Raw genomic sequence first — 19,393 nt, forward strand, 5'->3', positions numbered from 1 at the left:
TCACCCTTAATTCAGTGAATTTCATTCTTTCAATTACACCTGAAAATTTGTCCCCGATGACTCGGCAGCCACTACAGATCCTCACTCTCCTTCGTTTCCATGTAATAAAATGTATATAGGTATACATGGCAATTCACTCGCTGCGGTATCGTAAATACCAGCCGCAAGTCAGAACCCCGAGAGGGGTGGGAGAGTTGAGAGAAGTGTAAACCGCAGTGGGTTGATACACCGTGGTTAGATACGTATACACGTTAATGCCTGCGGATGGGGTTCCTCGAGGACCCCCGCACCGTCATCCTCATTTCGTTTTCCTCGATCGCTCTCGGTGATGCCCTGTTGAGTCAACGATAACCACTCTTCATTCATATTTCAATAGGATTCGCGGAACAAATGGCGCACATACCGTTTCGTTTTCACCCATACGATTTGACCCATTCACCCGTTTCCCCCGGGGCCCCACATGAGTCCCCCGAAACCATTGAAAAGCCATAAAGAAGGGAACCAAGGAATAGTACACGAGGTTGCCAGCAAGCCCGAGAAAAAGAGGGAAAGGGTGGTCGCTGGATGGGATTGATGGCCACCACCTTTAATGCCGTTTGTATGTAGCGGCGCGCGTAAGCGCCTCGCCTTACAGTAATTAGCTCAACAAACGCGCCACCCTGTCCCATCAATTGCTACCCTACGCTCTCTCACGGGCCCTCACCATCTCCCTCTCTCTCTCTCTCCCACTCAAGGAGTTTAGCCGTGCACAAAACCCTATACGTACAGACGGGATTCCCCTTTCCTCCTCTCTCTACCTCCTATGCCGTATCTTGAATTAAACATTCGATGCCTCCTGTCTTGTCGGCGTGCACTTGGCCGGAATGCAAATATATAAATACACTTAACTGCATCGTCCTCCCCCACTATTTCTCGAGAATACGATATACACGCGCGAGAAGCCACTATGTTTCGTGGTGAATACACACTCACTACCTCTCTTGGTGTCTATCCTCTTCTTCCCAGTGTTATCCGAGCTTTTGCGTATTCGAAATGAAAGGATGGGTTGCAGCTCTAACAAACTATTTTACTCTACACTGTGTATTTGGTATCATATCGGTATTCTTCGCAGATTCCACCGATGATTACCCCGATGATTACCCCGATTAACGATCCTTCATGGTTCTACTCATCGCATTTAAATATGAAGGGATGGAATGGGTTTTGTGCGATAAACGCACTTTTATTTCGAGATTAAAAATCATCTCGAATAATCGAAAAATGCAAGTGAAACCGTAGGGATCAAATAGTGTTGGTTCATACGATTTAAAATAAAATTTACGTCTTTCATTATTTATTTCATATAATTTCTCAGTTTCCCATGCATCCATAATCGTCGATTATACCCCGCATGGTCAATGACAGTCATCCAACCGCAATAATCATGGACTATCGATCCCTTACATTCCTCCCCGCCTAATTTATTCCCTCATTTATTCGAATAAACAGGCATGCGGAAAACTCACTACGTGAGGAATTTAATATAATTAATACGAATTGTTTATGACTAATGTATTAACGATTATTCCAGTTTTCTCAGTCGTCATAAGATGCCAGTGCGTGCCATCACGATTTCGTTAATATTGCGGTGTGAGAGAAGCCGGGTATTTACGATTCAAACAAATCAAACGTTATCAGGCATTCCGGAGTAGGCGATAAAGAATACAGATGAACGCCTCGGTATTCCTTGGACATTATCTTCAGTGTGGATGGAGACCGCGTGGTCATTCGAAAAAGCGCGGGCAAGTGTGAATGTCATTAAGAAGAGGAATAAATATTTCTCGAATGCAGAGAAAAAAATCATTCCATTTATATGATTTTTATTTATTTCTCCACATGGATTAAATAATAGTGAAGAGATGTACCTGATTGATTGATTGGTGGATTCAAGAGGAGATTCGAGTGAAAAGGAATGTTCCCTACAGGTTTGATCAGTTGATGGCATCGTGTTAGAGCATCGTTTTTTGCTTTTCATTGGCAAACGAGAGAGGAATCCCCAAAACGTCAGGCCCTCCCACATCCCCATATAAATTCATCGTTTCTGTTTTCGTTCTTCACGTTTATTTATGTTTATTCATTTAGCTTTATTTTTTTCTCTTTTTCTCTCGGGGTCTCTATGTCTTGGTCGTTCGAGGGGCTTCGAAGCGAGTGATTTAGGGGGAATCGTTGGGTGTATCACGCCAGTCGAAAAAAGAATCCGAGGGTTTGATACTCGAGCCAGGATGTTTCTTAGGGCTCTTCTTTGCAGGATCTCAATTGACCTATTCCTTCGAGTTCCTTCGTCCTCGGTGGGAATGTATGTTTCGTTTACTTGAGGTGATGGCGGTTCAAGTCGGTGCAATCAATTGATTTCAGTGGAAATACCATTTGTTTCCTATTTAACTTGAGATTAAATTAAATATAAAAGAGTTATATAAAATAAAGAAATATTGTGGATGAAATATCCATTAAAATATGAGCATGTTGGTTAAGTCATACAGCTTAATCCATACTCAGTTCACAATTCATTCTAGACATAGCAAAATACTGCCCTCTTCGTAATTAACCAAATTGTTAATTAAACTCGCTTGGATAATATTCATCGGAGCATAATGCAACATCCGGTTGGGATCTGTGGTGTAGCCAGTGGTAAGAAAAAAAAAATTACCCAGAAATAAAGAGAGGAATAAAAGGATTGGCTCACAGATGCCGAAGATACTCGTCGGGGTACCCCAGTGGGTCTCTCTCCCGATCGGTAGTTCGCATGCTCGCCTGATTGAAGTTATACGGTTGTGTATTGGTGCAGTCGGAGCAACCAAACCAACGATAATGTATGCGTCGTGAAACCAGGGGACGATTCCAAGTGCGATACCGCAAGCGGTTGCAGAAGAAGGAGGATGAAGAAGAGGGCCTTCTCTTACTCGACCTTACTCTTTCACTTCTTGTTGCCCCGTTGAATTTCTACGTAAACTCGCTCGTACGAGATACAATCTTTTGGGTGGTGTGGTGGCTCCTGCGTGTGCGCGCCTCTCCTACTGGACCCCCATTGTTTTTTTTTTCTTTTCTTTTTTTGTTTTCTTGTTTTTTTCATATTTGTTCAACTTCCAGCAAACGTGAACTTGGATGGTTAACTCATCGGTATTTTAAGGTGGCTTTACATTTTTTCGTCAAGGGCCTCTCTTGCTTTACCTCAATGTGTCCCATTATCTTCGATAACAATGCAAGTAGTGCAATCAGGGCCAGGGGCTTTATAAGGTATCTGCGGGCTGAACCGTGAGAGTTTCAACACTCGTTTAGCTCGATTCACTGGGGTACATTAAATCGGCCATTAGTAAGGGGACAACAAGCAGATCAAGAGAAGGTATTGGTTGCGGGATTTAGGATGCCCTGATGGAATATTATTGAGTGATCTTTTATACTGAACTTTTTGAGAAATATGCATGGCTATACAGTCATAATCTGTTAGTGCGGAGAATATTTGAATTAGAATCACCTGATCCCATCAGAAATATCACATTCACGGGAAAAATAGATTTTTTTTTTTTTAGAGTAGAGAACGGCGATGCGCTGAGACCGTTTTGGAACCGGCAAACGTCGGTATAACTTACCCCCGAAAATCGCTTCCCGACGCATTGAACCACGGCTATCCCCCAGGAACAAGCTCTCTCCACTGGACTGTCTCCACTAGGGTCATCGAGGAGGCCACGCTCGTGGGGTTCAATCTAATTAAACGTGTTTCGATTCCACTCGGTGGTGGATACTATCGGATTACCGCGCTTTACGAGTTCGTACAACCAGAAGAGAGAGAGACAACCGTGTGGGATACTACTTTGCGTCGATGGCAACGACCGTCCTGGGGATACCGATCTGCATTGGAACCGGAGAACCCTCCTCTCCCTCCTCATCACCAACCCCCTCACTTTGGTCAACTGTTAGGACCAATTTGCAGGCATAACCCGGGTCCAGTCCTCCTCTCATTTACCTCAAGCGAAACTCTCAGATCGAGAAGAAAATCTCGGATAAATCTCACCCGCATTGTTCTCCACCCCCTTCACTGACTTTTTTACATCTCCGGCTATTCTGGATTGTGATGAGTAGTCCACGCTCGGAGGCACGCGCTTTGCACCCGTATATCTTCCTCCACCCCACATCCTCGAGAGTTGTAACATACAGCCCCCTCCTCCTACCCCCCTCTTTTGGACTCTTCTGGTCAGAGAAGCATTATATGCAGAACAGGGTGGACCATAGTGATCCCAGCAGGTACCGAGAAGAACGAATACCGTGGCAAAAAGGGGGATGAGAAGGGGGGCTACAGCCACTGGGCAGTCTTCTCTCGCGCAAACCCCAACCGACGATTTATATTACGATGCGCCTCTCCAACTCACACATACATGGATGCCCACCTGACTTATGCAAAGCAAACCCCAACGTTCCCGTGGCCAAATAAATGTCACTAGGAAACAAAAACGTTCCCTCTTGTCTCTGACTCTGAACCCCCTTCCCGCCCCTTCCACCCATTCGCTGATTTTTTTTTTCTTCCCTCTTTCGCGCAAACTGCGTTTTGCGAGGGGGCAAACCTTCTTCGCGACCCCGCGCGTTGAACCGCCCCCCCCCCCTCCCCCTTCCCCCTTCCATCGTGAGGTTCGCGCAGGGACCGCCGGTTAGAATGAAAAAGCCAACCATATTTCAATGACGTCATCGGTACAAAAGGCATGGGGCGTAGAGCGCGAGCGAAGAGAGTTGTGAGTGCATGGAAAGGTGGTGGTGCGCTCCAGGAGTTGAAGAAAGAGGTTGACGGTGGGAGGGAAGGAGGAATGAGAGCTCGACTGGCCGGATTTATTCGCGCGGTGACAAAGCACCTGCTGTCCCAACGTTTCTCTCCACCCCGCTGCCACTGAGAGCACGCTGGGCTCTTTCTTTTCTGCCTCCTGTACCCTTCTGACAGGTTTTTTTTTCTCCTCGGGTTCTTTTGGGTTCCTCGGGTGACGAGGGGGGGAGGAGCTTCGCGAAGCTATGGTCACTGGTCGGCATTGTTCCGGGGAGAGAGTGGAGAAATTAATTTTCAGAGAAAATCCCCGATATGTGGGTAAAAATTTATATTTCATCAGATAATACCCCATTTTTCAATGTTTGCTTATTGAGTATGTGTGAAATTTAATTTTTTTAATTTTTCTAGAAGAATTTACATTGATTGTAATTTTATGAATATTTTACATATTTTTTAAACTGGGAAATGTGTGGTTTCTCTTTGAAATTCGGTCCAGATTTTCTACTTTCTCTAAATCATCTGCTACCTTTGGTCTCGTAATTTTTCTCACACCGCAATGATTCGAATTATTATGAAGAATAATTTTCCTATATTTAAAAATTATTTAAATAGAATAATTGCGTTTATTTTGTGAAATTCGCGACGAACCAGGCGGAATGCGAATTGTTATGAATGAGCAGGTATTTTTTACGCTGTTGAATGAGACTGGTGGCGCCATCCCCCGAAAAATCGTGAAACTTCCTGGACAATGAGATGTGCAATCGAGGTTTCCCTCAGCTGGACCATTTTTTTACAAATGGTCAATGCCACTGGTAACATGACAAACACCCACAGCCGGTTTAACACCTCATCCGATAGTTTGGCGGATAATTTGATATTTCCATTGCTGTTAATAATTTTCCTTCATTATGAGGTGAAGAATAATTTTTTTATCAGAAATAATAAAATGCAATGAAGCCCACTGGATTGGGATGAGCCCTGTGAAGGGCTCAGTCGGTTCACCAAGTGCCCGCCGATGAAGATAACGCCAGGCAAACCTTTTGAATTACGGCTCGGGACCGGCAATAATAAATTCCGGCAAACATTCATTTTCGTACACGCAACTTTATGTCGTCCTTAGCCGGACTAAGCGCTCACCAAGCGACGTCATTTAGCATACCCCAGGGTGAATGAGTAGATGAACTTAATGAGTGTACTCTTGGCTAAAGTACATGGGCTTTCTTATGACCATTTGGGCCTGTCATAATAATTATCCTCGAGGAAGTTGAAGAACACGGAGTTAATGAGCGGGATTAAATGGAAATTATGAAATTGAATTATTCAGTGAAATTAATTTGCCGAATGATTTCACACGTTGATGGAATTGATGATTTCGGATTGGTAACCCAGGAGATGAATAGAAGGATAATTTTTTATTTGATGGTTGAAATGCTCTAACCAGTCAATTGAACGAATCAAATATATGCAATTCCAGGACAGCCAGCCGATACTCGTCCCAAGTTATATCACATGGCCCGCTCATCTGGCTTACCCCCATCGGATATATATATAATGTAGCCATCGAGACGCGCTCCACCTCTGCTCGTCCACGATATAATTGCTGGCATCCATAACGCTGATGTATTTATGGCATTAACTCGCCTTCTCGTACACAGCCGCACCGCCCCCGAAGAAACCCTCGCCAATACACAGCCACACTATGGGCCCGAGCTACACTCCACGTCATGCAACCACAAGTAGAAATAATTGGTTGAAAACAGCGTTCTCCTCAGCCAGCAATATATCCAGCTTACTCCCCGCTGTCGCATCGCTTAGATCACTTCCCTCCGCAAGCGCCAACACCAAAAACTCGCCAGAGTCACCACATCCTATCCTCCTCTTCCTCTTTACTCACTCTCCAACCGGCACAAGATGCCGAGATTGTCCCTTCATCTTTTTTTTATATCACCCTGCCACCCTACCACCCTACCACCCTACCACCCATCAACCCTTTTTATTTATTCATCCTTCTCTCATTCTTATTCACCTTTTCCTACCCCATCGCAGCCATTTGTGCATACTTATCATTTGAATGCCTCTTATTTATGAAAATTGAATTGAATGCCTCACATTTATGATGGTAATTGGTGACCCATTGGAATATCTCCATGCACTCCAACATATCCTTCTTTATTGCCACTGAATGCGGTACGTCAATAATTATTCTCGTCCACATCAATTATCATGGGAATTTCCCTATTTTCTCGCGAGTTTCATTAATTCGGATGAACATATGTTTCACGCTTTATGAGGATTCTCCTATGTGGTGAGTGGTTTTATGGAGATCTAGTGGGGAGATAAAATTGTGTACTTAAAGACAATGCGAATAAATGTTTTGGATTTTCAGGATCATCCGGTAATAATGTAGGGGAGTTGAGGGGACTCGGGGAGTGACTTTTTTTTTATCGGTTTCCGGCATTCGGCGGGACAGGGGGACAAGGGGTATCCGATTACTTGGAGACGCTGCATCAAAGGTGGAGGTTTTTTTTTTAGGAGGTGCTTTTTTCGAAAAAAAAAAATTGAAAAAAAAAAAGGTGTTTCTGATTTTTTTTAACGGAAGTCCACCCCAGAAGTGATAGTCCCCCAAACGTTAAATACGTCTTGACCATCACTCGAAACCCAAGAATATCTCCGATAAACCTCAGCCCTACAATTCGATAAATTTAATTGGCAAGACAGCCGGTTTCATAACCCGAAGCTGAAACTGCAGAACCTCTCGCGAGATAACGTATTTTTTCATACGGTATGGAGTAGATGGGACATGTTCACCATATGATGCGCCATAATTTACAAGCGTGTAGCATTACCCGAAGAATCTCCAAGGATTTTTTTTTTCCAAACCTAAAAACCAGAATGACAGACACATTCATGAATTGCCCTGTCTGTCCAATAATGTTGAAGTGGACATGCCCTCCCTCGATCAGGCAATCTCCCCGGGTAAGACGAAGAGGACGAGTTGCCACGACGAAATGAGAATAAAGACGACGACAAAATGAAGAATTAAAATAAAAGGAAGGTAAATCGAGTGAAATAAAAACGATGCAACGAAGATATGCAAACGTTCTGGCATCCGACAGTTGTACATAACTCAACGGGCACGTACGAGCACACGGGATCGGCCAGCACTTGGGCGTTCCGTTGAGGACACTATAAACCTCGATACCGGGCGAATAAAATGCCGGATTTACAGTCCTGATACCAAGGTAGACGCTCAACCCTGTCCTCCCTGTTTGTCCCTGTCTTCTCCTGAATCGAGCGTTTATACATCCTCTCCTCGCGCCCCGGTGTGGGTTGGCTCATCAGGGAGATGGGTAATGTTGCCGACAACCTATTCGGCATGCTACACATGCCACAACTTTGCCACATGTTTTTTTTTTCTCATCATTCATAATAAAAAAATCACCGGTTTCAATGATAAAACCCAGTGTTCAACCCTTCGTCATTCACGTTGAATAAAATATTCAGCAAAAATAAATATTCATCATTTTATTATTTTAATTTGAAGAGAGTGAAAATGAAAGTGATGGTGGCAATTGATAAAAGTCGAAATAATGAAAATAAATATGTTAAAATGAGTTGAAATATATGACGACAGTGTTATCAAGTCTTACTCTGCAAACCTGAAATTCGAGAAAAAACCTCCTGCATTATGCCTCCCCCACAGGCAAGGTAAACCTTGTTCCGATATCCTTTTGAGGACCACCAATAACCCAGTGAGATAGCAGCTGTCTCCTCCTGACTTCTATATAACCCAGTGATACTTTAACACACAGTGACAACATTGACGCACCGCAGGTGTCTCTAACTCACACATATGCATGCCTCCACCAGTGGATATTGGGCCTCATGATCAATGACAAACAATCACGAATTATGTATGCCCGAGGTGATATATTTAATGTCATGCTCGGCGAACAAAAACCGTGGAACACATTCGGGAAAATGAATAAAAAGAAAATTAACGGAGGGCTTTTGCTCCTGTGGACACCACGTAGCGAGTAGTCAAGTGTATACGAGGACATCTTCTTCGTGTATCATAAATAAACCCCGTGTCCAATCGCATTTCTCATTCTTTATATCTTCCCTCCTCTCGCCCCTTTATTTCTTCATTTTTCCATTCGTATTGGTCTCGTCTCATTCCAATGAAACCAAAATGTCCAGTGGGTGAGAGTGTGTGCTGCGGGAATATATCAATCCGTCGACGGAATTAATAATTCGGCGGGATATGGTATTTCTCGTAACCCGAGGTCTTTTCTCCTGAGGACGTCCCAGAGATCCTGCCACTAAACAAATCGTCGACTATTTTTTATTTTTATTTTTATTCTTTTATAATAATTTTAGTAATAAATATAGTCATTTCTAGACTTATCGTCAAAATTCAATATCAAATGAAAAAAGCTCTTGAAAGCGTCGAAAATTAAAAAAAGTTATTGCCGCGATTTTCAATATTTTCACAATACTTTCAGAAGCCGATAATGCCTGCACTCGAAAATACAATTACTTGCGTATTCAAAGAATTAATTTGTAATGAAAGTCAATGAAATGTTGTTTAGCTATTGGGAATTTCGCATATAATTCCGTGGCAGTGAATCAACAACCGATTGGTGTATTAAATCTGTCGGTTATATCTGGATACACATAAAAATGTATTCACCGATTGGACCAAACACTCGTCCCAGGGTGATCTATGTATCTGGTTGTGCTCTTCTGAAGTTTTGAACCACCGACCAACCGTGTCCGTCTCTCTTCTCCCCTTCCTCGGGTTGGTTACTTTATTATCAAGCTTCAAATGAGAATTTATGCAGACATAAACGCTCGTGTCAGCGAAGCGCACCACTGTTGAGAGCCTTCGGTAGAGAAAACGCCAAGCTGCATCTATCATTTTTATTTTAATGGATTTGCCAGGTTTTTTTTTTGGGAGGAAGAGGCGCTGGAGAATCTACATGTGATCCCGGTTATTTATGCGAAGGCTCTGCGTATAAAAAAAAGCCAATGACTGGAGAATGATTCCAGGGGATTTGTCAGGGGTAACCATCAGCTGCAGTCATCCAGAGGAAATGTGGAGAAACTTCATTCGGTTATTTATTTTTCCACTTTGGCGAGTCTAATTAGGAAGAGGAGGAGTAATTCCAAGATAATCAGTTTGACTCCATGAAATCTGGGGTTGATCGGTGGAACAAGTATTTCCATCATTTATTCAAAATAATGGGAAATTATCAAGACAAAAAATTGGCCAATTGTTGAGATTTTAATTACTAATACGCACTTGAGATTAAGTGAAAGGTCCGATGATGACGATCCACCTACAAACTGGGGAGAATTTTAACGGAAAAAATGGCCATTTGATTTACAATAAAAATCCATTGAATTTATTGGATGAGAGAAATGCCAGTGATGAAAAAATAAAGCTACACATAAAGGGAAATTAATGTACTCAGTACTTAATCATTTTCCCGTGTGTTTGCAATACTTTTGCCATATAAATTAGTGTCACATCGTGAAACGATGTTGCGTGGGTGTCAATATCCCGTCGATATATTTTCCAGTCAACTGAAATCATAAAACGCTTCTCCACTCGATGATTTTCTCTCGCTGTCTACCATAAAACCATTCGCATAATTATATGCCTGTTAACGAATGAACTATCACCACAACCAAGTAGACACTCTCGTGATTTATGCAATGCTCTCTTATTTTAGAGGGGTATGGAGCATATATACTTACGAGTGTGCACACACCCGTCGCCCTGATAAGTGTCTCCGATAATATGCTAATAATGATTTATGGGTGACATACAACTTCCGCATTAATCCAATTAAACGACTAAAGCCCATTTTCTGCGAATGATTTTATGATTCTAGAGTTTTCAGATTTACTCAGGGAAAACATTCGTGGAAATTGATAACTCGTTTATTTTTCGGGCAGTATATTGAGATAAAATAGATGATTGAAAATATTCTATTCAGTTCAATGAACTTTTTCAATTATGCTGTGAGGGAATCAGTCGAGCTAATTAAAAGGTATTTACAGTCCGATGTAATGGACAACTCTGTGTTTCGGACAAGTGTCACTTCTACTAATTTCGACTATGAATTTTCCATTTTTCCATTTTTTTTCAATTTGCGATTTTTCTAGACCCTTCGGAAAATCTATAAGTCGATATTTTTCTCTCCATCCTAGCGCAAAAATGGCCCCAATTCGTCATCCCCGTGGTATTTTTTTTTTTTGAATTTCTTCTCGAAAATTAAAAAGTTGGACAGTCGGACAGCTGGGTATCACTGGGTAACAGGTTCTTTCGGCAAGTGCTGCCTCCCACCGACTGTTAAACAATTTGTTGAACTAAAGAGATTGAGTTTGTTGAGTTTGGAGGGTTTGAAGCATAGCGCTGAGATCGCAGTTTTCCCGGAGAGAGCGTCCTCCATCCGCCATCTTTTAGTTGACGAATCTCCCTGAAATACCGTGGACGCAGCAGGCAAAAGCTAGCTGTAACGTGTTGTGTGCCAGTGCTTGTGTGACTCATTCGACTGCATCCCGGAATCGATTTATCAGGAAAAGGGAACAATTCAATACAAATTGAAACGGTGAGTCACTTCAATATTGAAAATAACCGATTGATACTCAAAATAATCGGGTACTTTTAACTCGTGTTTACGCCTGGGTGTGTCAAAGTGATCTCAATCCCCTTCTCTTCAACCTATACCCTGTACGCCCTGTACCCTGAGTCCTCTGACGCCAGCGCGTACAGATTGTCAGAAAATGGTGATGCATTACTCCAAAGGCCCTTTGTTGTTCACCCATAACTATTACGCGTACTCTCATTCCGAATGAATAAATCAGCATTCCTTCCGAGAATCGCACACCATTATTTGCCACCCCCCAAGGTTCAGTGGTCTCTTATCTATTTTGTTGCATTTTCTGGACACTTCAATGGCAAATAAGATGTTCGAGCGTCGGTTCATGCGCGCGTTTTCTACGATTTTTTTTTTCATTTAGGTGTTTTTTTTTCTTTTTATTGGTGATAAAATTTGGGGGAAGGGAAATTTTGCACTCGGTATGAGGCTCCAGTTCGGGATCAGTCGATGCACCAAGATTCGGAATTTGGAGTAAAAATTCGGAGAAACGCCTCGGAGGAGTATTTATTCCTTAACCTTTTCGACGGGATTTCAGGGGTAGGATTACTCTGGTGCCTGCAGGGTGGGTAATTACATTGTTATCGGGTTTAATGGGCTCGGTTCATTTGTTTCGGACTTGTTGGATTTTATCTTTATTCGCTGCATTGTGAGGGAATTACGCATGAAGTTTTAAGGTATAATGATTTATCGCAATTTTCCCAAATTAATTGATTAATTAATAGAATGGGATATTAGAATATTAAATATCGAGCGTTTGGTAGCAGAAGGACGTACGTGACTTATTGACCCTCAACTCCAAAAAATTTCAGGTGTGGACAGTGTCACCCGTTGGAGCAATGTCTTACCCAATGTCGTCGAACCAGTCGCGACCAGTATCCCACGGGAACTACCAGGGGCCATGTGACCTACCAATGGGTTCGTCAAAGGAGCAAACCCTGATGTGGCAGCAGAACTCATACATGGGTGATTCTGGAATCCACTCTGGAGCAGCGACTCAGGCACCCTCGCTCTCTGGTAAAGAGGATGACGAGATGGAGGGCGACCAGTTGATGTTCGACCTGGACCAGGGTTTCACCCAGAGCCTCACCCAGGACCAAATAGACGAGGTGAATCAACAGCTGAGTCACACACGTTCCCAGCGTGTGCGAGCAGCAATGTTCCCTGAAACCCTGGAGGAGGGAATTGAGATCCCCTCGACTCAATTCGATCCTGCCCAGCCAACAGCTGTCCAGCGATTGGCAGAGCCCAGCCAGATGCTCAAACACGCTGTTGTCAACCTGATAAATTACCAGGACGATGCTGACCTGGCGACAAGAGCTATTCCAGAATTGATAAAGCTACTGAATGATGAGGATCAAGTGGTGGTGTCACAGGCTGCCATGATGGTCCATCAGCTGTCGAAGAAGGAGGCGTCTCGTCATGCCATAATGAATAGCTCCCAGATGGTGGCAGCTCTAGTCAGAGCTATCTCCAACAGCGATGATCTGGAGTCGACGAAAGCTGCTGTGGGAACTCTTCACAATTTATCCCATCACAGACAGGGTCTTCTCGCCATATTCAAGAGTGGAGGAATTCCTGCTCTTGTTAAACTCCTCAGTTCTGGAGTTGAGTCAGTTCTCTTCTACGCCATCACCACTCTCCATAATCTACTGTTGCATCAGGATGGCTCCAAAATGGCTGTTCGTCTTGCTGGAGGATTGCAGAAGATGGTTGCACTATTGCAACGTAATAATGTCAAGTTCTTGGCCATTGTTACTGATTGCCTCCAGATTCTGGCGTATGGCAACCAGGAGAGCAAACTTATCATTCTGGCCTCACAGGGACCTATCGAACTCGTTAGGATCATGAGGTCTTATGATTATGAGAAGCTCTTGTGGACCACTTCGAGGGTTTTGAAAGTGTTGTCAGTATGCTCCAGCAACAAGCCAGCGATTGTCGATGCTGGTGGGATGCAGGCATTGGCCATGCATTTGGGTAATCCGAGTCAGAGGCTTGTGCAGAATTGTCTCTGGACACTTAGAAATCTCTCCGATGCTGGGACCAAGGTCGATGGACTCGAGGGACTCCTTCAGGGATTGGTGCAGGTCCTTGCGTCCAGTGATGTCAATGTCGTAACTTGTGCCGCTGGGATACTGTCTAATCTCACGTGCAATAATCAACGTAACAAGGTCCGTAGTGATTTCCTTTTAAAATTTTAATCTTTCAAGGTAAACATACATTCGGAATATTTGTGGATTCGTTCCAATGGTTTTGTTAACCTTTCCATTGATCCCTAGGCAACAGTTTGTAACGTTGGAGGTGTGGATGCCCTCGTTCGCACAATTGTGAACGCAGGTGATCGTGAAGAGATCACAGAGCCAGCAGTCTGTGCCCTTCGTCATCTCACATCACGACACGTAGAAGCAGAAATGGCACAGAATGCTGTACGTGTCAACTACGGTATCCAGGTGATAGTGAAGCTTCTGCATCCACCATCCCGTTGGCCACTGGTTAAAGCAGTCATTGGACTCATTCGGAATTTAGCATTGTGCCCTGCCAATCATGCACCCTTGCGTGAACATGGGGCTATTCACCATCTCGTTAGACTGCTTGGGCGGGCATTCCAGGATACAGAAAGGGTAATTAGCCACTGGCCACGATTAATCATCGATTTATCCCGAAAACTATTAGATTATATTGGATTGACTTTAAAATTGAATTACAATTGAAAACTAAATTGTTGGAACAGCCTAGAATTTTCAATGCAGTAATTGTAAAATTATTTTTGTTATTTCTAAAGCAAAGAGCATCGGTGACGGGCATGGGAAGTCAGCAAGCGTATGCGGATGGTGTTCGTATGGAAGAAATCGTTGAAGGAACTGTCGGTGCACTCCACATCCTCGCTAGGGAATCACATAACAGGGCCATTATACGGGCTCAAAGTGTCATTCCAATCTTCGTTCAAGTGAGTATCGAATTATTCATTCATTATTCCAAGAATATTGTGAATAATTCATGGAATAATTGAGTGATGAAGTTGAAATTGGAAATGCAACATTAACATTCATCTCGTTTCTCTGCATATCTCTGAATCTAAAGGAGATTAGAGCAATATTTTTTTACCAATATTTATTTTAGCTCTTTACTCTCTCTACAAATAATACTCAGTTTCAAAGATATGCTCGATGAGTTAATTTAATTTGTTGTTAAATTGAATTGAGATTTTATACATTTTTTTTTTTCAAACTAATAGTGAATGACCTTTCACGTTTTATCCAATAGCTACTGTTCAATGAAATTGAGAATATCCAGCGTGTGGCAGCTGGTGTCCTCTGCGAGCTGGCCTCTGACAAAGAAGGTGCTGAAATGATAGAGCAGGAAGGTGCAACAGCACCTCTCACAGAACTTCTCCATTCGCGCAATGAGGGTGTTGCAACGTACGCAGCAGCTGTGCTGTTTCGTATGAGTGAGGATAAGCCTCAGGACTACAAGAAACGTCTCTCACTTGAGCTGACCAATTCACTATTCCGTGAGGATCCCAATATGTGGAATAATGCGGATTTCGGAATGGGTCCAGATCTACAGGTGAGACTTTAATATTCTCTCAATTATCTATATTTATTATGCATTTGAAGGAATGTTAGGGTGAATGACATCTCCATGTTATTATCCAGAGGTTCAAGCTTTCTCAGTTATCAGATCATGCAAGTTTAGTTCATTTATTTACTCTAGTTTAGCTTTTTATTGTAGAATTTAAATTGTTTGTAGAATTGATTCTTTAAACGTTGTCCAATCTACAGAGAGGCTACATTTCCCAGAAATATGGCAATATTCCCTTTTTGACGTCTGTTAACTCGTTTCTATAAATACGTGGTACGAAGGAATAGTTTATTTTGCCGTACCCATTTCCAAATACAGTTGTACCCCTCCAAAAAAAAAATCATCGCCATCCTAACCTCTTGTACAATAATCGATCAATCATTGTTATAACATTATGAATGTTTCGTTTATTATTTCGGCGGTTGCGGAATTGGTTGTGTTTATTTTCGCTGAGTATTCAGTTTTTTTTTATCCTTTACTACGTAATCTTCAGGACATGCTCGGCCCTGACCAAGGATATGACGGTATGTATGGACAGGGACCTCCTAGTGTTCACAGCAGTCACGGGGGCCGTGGTTATCAACCCCAAGGTAAGGAATCCTTCCATTTCATTTCATTAATTATTTTGTGTATTATTTCATCCATCACCAATAGACACTCCCCTTGTATACTCTTTTTTTTTTAACAAAATTGAAGTTAATTATGCGGTTATCCAAGTATTCTTCACCATTTCTTCTTATTAAATTCGGAGATAGTAGTAAGCTGTCTGATTTCTCCATTAAATTTTTGGAAAAATTCCTCGGTAATTCAAAATGAAGAACCATGTTGAGAACTTGTGTGAAATAATAATATCAGCAGCAATAATATAATAATAGACCAACATATTTTCAAAATACTTGGATATCTTGAAATGCCAACAATTCATCGAGTGACTAATAATCTAATCCATCTCCATTTAACATTATGTTATTTTGACAGCAGCATAACCCACGGAATTTATACTAAAATAACGGCTGTGCGAGTTAGAACAGAATCATAGGTGAAATATCAATTGAATTCTTGATGTGTTTTTTTGCTTGACATCACATTTTCTAGTTATTTCGTATTTTTCATTTTAGTGTGATGAATTGCTTTTTTTTGTACGTTCATAAATTTTTCATCAGCGTAGTGATTATCAATAAGATAATTAGTGAATTCTGCAAATTCTCGTTGTTCATTGTCGTTAGTTTTTTTTTTTTAATCACATGAGAGAGATTTTGCACTGCACGTATTTGAATGTGATGTGACATGAATAATGTTCGCATAATAATTCTGATTGAGAGGGCTGGATGGGAAATTTTTCCCCCTCAGTTGTGTTTCACATCCAAAAAAAAAAAATAATAAATATGCGGAGGGGAAAAAATTTCAAAGCCGATTGAGCCCCGGAAAAACGTCTCACACAGAAAGAGCAATCAACAAACTGCAAACGTGAGGCTTGTATTTTGCCATGCCTTTCATCTCTCCATCCACCCCCCCCACCCCTTTCTCACTCACTCTCTCTCTCTCTCTCTCTTTACCCTCACCTGTCAGATGTTCATTGAAGCCGAAAAATCAATAAAGCTTCACTTTAAAATGGACCATTTACCTCTGGCTCATCTTCAGACTGCTGGAGATTGCAAATGGCACCTAAAAGGGTTTTCTGTATTCAAGGGAGTTCATAATCTTTTGTTCGTGATATATGGAAAATAGAAGTGTCTGAGTTCGAAATCCATTCCTGAAAATAATTCCTGGAAACGATTTCGCAATTCCTGAAAATGCGAAAATGGTTATAACAAAAATTTCGATATACCCTTCAGTTCCGAAGGTATTTTCGAAAGGTTTTCACTAAAAATTACTCGGTTTATAACTTGAACCCCTTGGTTACTGCATTATTCGACTGATAATTACGAATTAATTTTTTTTTTCGCCCCCCTTTAAAGAGTGATTTTGTTAGAGTATTGATGTTTTTTTTCCCTACAGCCGGTTATGACCAGATACCAATAGACTCAATGCAAGGATTAGAAATAGGCGGTGGTTCAACGTATGGCGCAATGGACGCTATGGATGTGGCACACGAGGGTGATTTGAGCTTTGATCATCTGGCTGAGCTTCCAGCGCCGCCGCAAGATAACAATCAAGTTGCAGCCTGGTACGACACAGACTTGTAAAAAAATTATTGCCTAAAAAGGGTGATATTTTCTTTAAATTTCTGTGAGGACAGTCCGCGCTGGGGGCTCTCGAAACATTAACGAGGGCCGGGTGAAATAGTATTTTTTATTGAATTCATTTGGCATGACGTTCATGAATAAAATATCACCAATTGAAACAAGCCAGAGAATCAATCTTTGATTTGCTAGAATTTTTTCTTTCTTTTTTTTCTTTTCAACGAGGAGAAAACCCCATTCTCCCATTTTTTATTCATCAAATCCATATTTACCCATTCATTCGTGAATTTACACGTCAAGTGTTCTCGACAATTTGCCCAGAGTATTAATTGAAATGTAACTGACATCTTTCAATCAGCAATTGTTATTTTATTCATCAACTCAACGACGAATTAATCTTTATTTTAGCCAATGGCTAATGAATTCTATTATTTTTTCTATGTATTTTAATTTTTATATTATATATTATTATATACCTTATTGTCGTGTAATACGCAGGATATGCCTTCCATCCAGGCTCTTATTCATTCTTTCGTTGACGTTTTTTTTTTTGCAATTGATAAATAATCGACTGAGATAAGAGAGAATATTTGTTATACAAAATGAAATTACGTCTCGTGTATTTTTTATTTGTCTATAATCCCGTTAATGAGAAATCTTCGTAACATAGTATTATAAGAATTGGTACTGTTTTTTTCGAGAACCATTCAACACTCAACACGAATAAATTAAGGATAATCATCGCAATTTGAAGATTGACAGGCCATAATGATAAACAATCCCTTTTTCATGCGATTTCTGAGGGAATTTGAAGATAAACAAACTATTTATACAATTTTTCGTCCCCCTGAAGTGTTAGTGCAGCTCGACTATGAATTAAATTAATTACAATCACGTATTAAACATAATTATATCAATGGATTTTTCGCATTATACATTTTACAGGGTAGTGATGAGGAGAACACAAATCAAGATGAATTAAAATTAAATATATATTAATTTCATTTATCATTAATTAATATGTAGGTAAAATTGCACCGAACGGATTTTTTGGGTATCAGTACGAAAATCCGTGCGTCGTCAATGTAAATTAGGTTTAACGACAGAAGTAAAGGATAAACAACATGAATCGAATATGTAATTCGTACACAATTCGTAAAGGTATATGTATCGTTTAATTGTCCATACGAATACAATAAAAACGTCAAAAATCAATTTGTCCCTTGTATTTATTCAAAACTCCTTCAATTAATTATTTTTAATATTTCAGTCTTCCCAACATTAATTTGACGAACAGTCTCTCGTCAATTCACGGTCCCAGAAAGTGAAGCACAATTTCCCACCTGATTACTATTAAATCGTCATTCCTCATATTCAATAATCATTTTTAATCGCTGAAAAATAATTGAATCCATTACTCTCGAGAATGCGAACAAAGGGAACGAGATCAGATAAGCTATTAACGTTTTCTCCTCGAGTTTGAGATTGTGTCAGAATTGTTGTTCTCCAGTAAAACTACCGTGTAACAGCCAACAACGGAATTAATTCCGAGATGAGTTGCCGCGTGACTAACGGTTTTTTTTTGTTTTCTCTGTTGTACAAATTGAGTCCATCACTCTTCTCCATAGAAATGTAATTTCCATCGGTGGGGGGCGATGACACGACGAGTTTCCGGTTACGAACATAATCGGTGGAGCTACCGAATTTAATAGAAAAGATCACAATCAAAAAACTCAGTCATAAATAAATTGACATCGAATTTATTAACGAAGAGATAAAGAGTAACTGCGATTTAAGGAATATATCGATATCTAAGAGAGATAGCGAAATTTCTACAGATACTTTTTTTGTAGCTGTCACTCCACTCAGGAAAAGAGGTCAAGACACCAATTTCGCTATCTGCCTTAGATTCAGAGATATTTCTCTATTGGACCTGTTATCCTTTCGTTTTTGAATTCCATATATTCCAGGATAAAAAATTCGAAGAATTTTTTAGCCGGAGAAATTATTCATCACCATGACAACGGTGATGAATAATGAATTCTGCAGGAAAAAACTAAGGAAATAAAGAAAATAAAAAGGCATCAATGTCCCGGTCACTTTAGCGGCTGGGGCAGCGCGTTAGTATCAAATAAATTCAATACAAGAACTCACTCTCCAATCATAATCAACTG

General features: G+C 41.1%; 1 protein-coding gene across 2 annotated transcripts; it reads left to right on the forward strand.

Annotated features, from left to right (window-relative positions):
• The first annotated feature begins 11,253 nt into the window (after nucleotides 1–11,253).
• On the forward strand, nucleotides 11,254–18,434 carry arm (armadillo). Of its 2 annotated transcripts, XM_011311260.1 has the most exons (7): nucleotides 11,254–11,406; nucleotides 12,267–13,625; nucleotides 13,734–14,075; nucleotides 14,237–14,401; nucleotides 14,719–15,021; nucleotides 15,530–15,626; nucleotides 17,035–18,434. In XM_011311260.1, exons 2-7 carry the CDS (start codon nucleotides 12,294–12,296, stop codon nucleotides 17,220–17,222), a joined length of 2,427 nt encoding a protein of 808 aa, XP_011309562.1. In that variant the 5' UTR covers nucleotides 11,254–11,406; nucleotides 12,267–12,293; the 3' UTR covers nucleotides 17,223–18,434. The 2 variants fall into 2 exon arrangements, with proteins under 2 accessions (XP_011309562.1, XP_011309563.1); XM_011311261.1 differs by lacking the exon at nucleotides 15,530–15,626 and having other exon boundaries at nucleotides 17,035–17,158.
• The last annotated feature ends 959 nt before the right edge of the window (nucleotides 18,435–19,393 follow it).

Source organism: Fopius arisanus, unplaced genomic scaffold (assembly GCF_000806365.1).
Source record: "Fopius arisanus strain USDA-PBARC FA_bdor unplaced genomic scaffold, ASM80636v1 scaffold00086, whole genome shotgun sequence".
In the NCBI taxonomy this organism is placed as follows: domain Eukaryota; kingdom Metazoa; phylum Arthropoda; class Insecta; order Hymenoptera; family Braconidae; genus Fopius; species Fopius arisanus.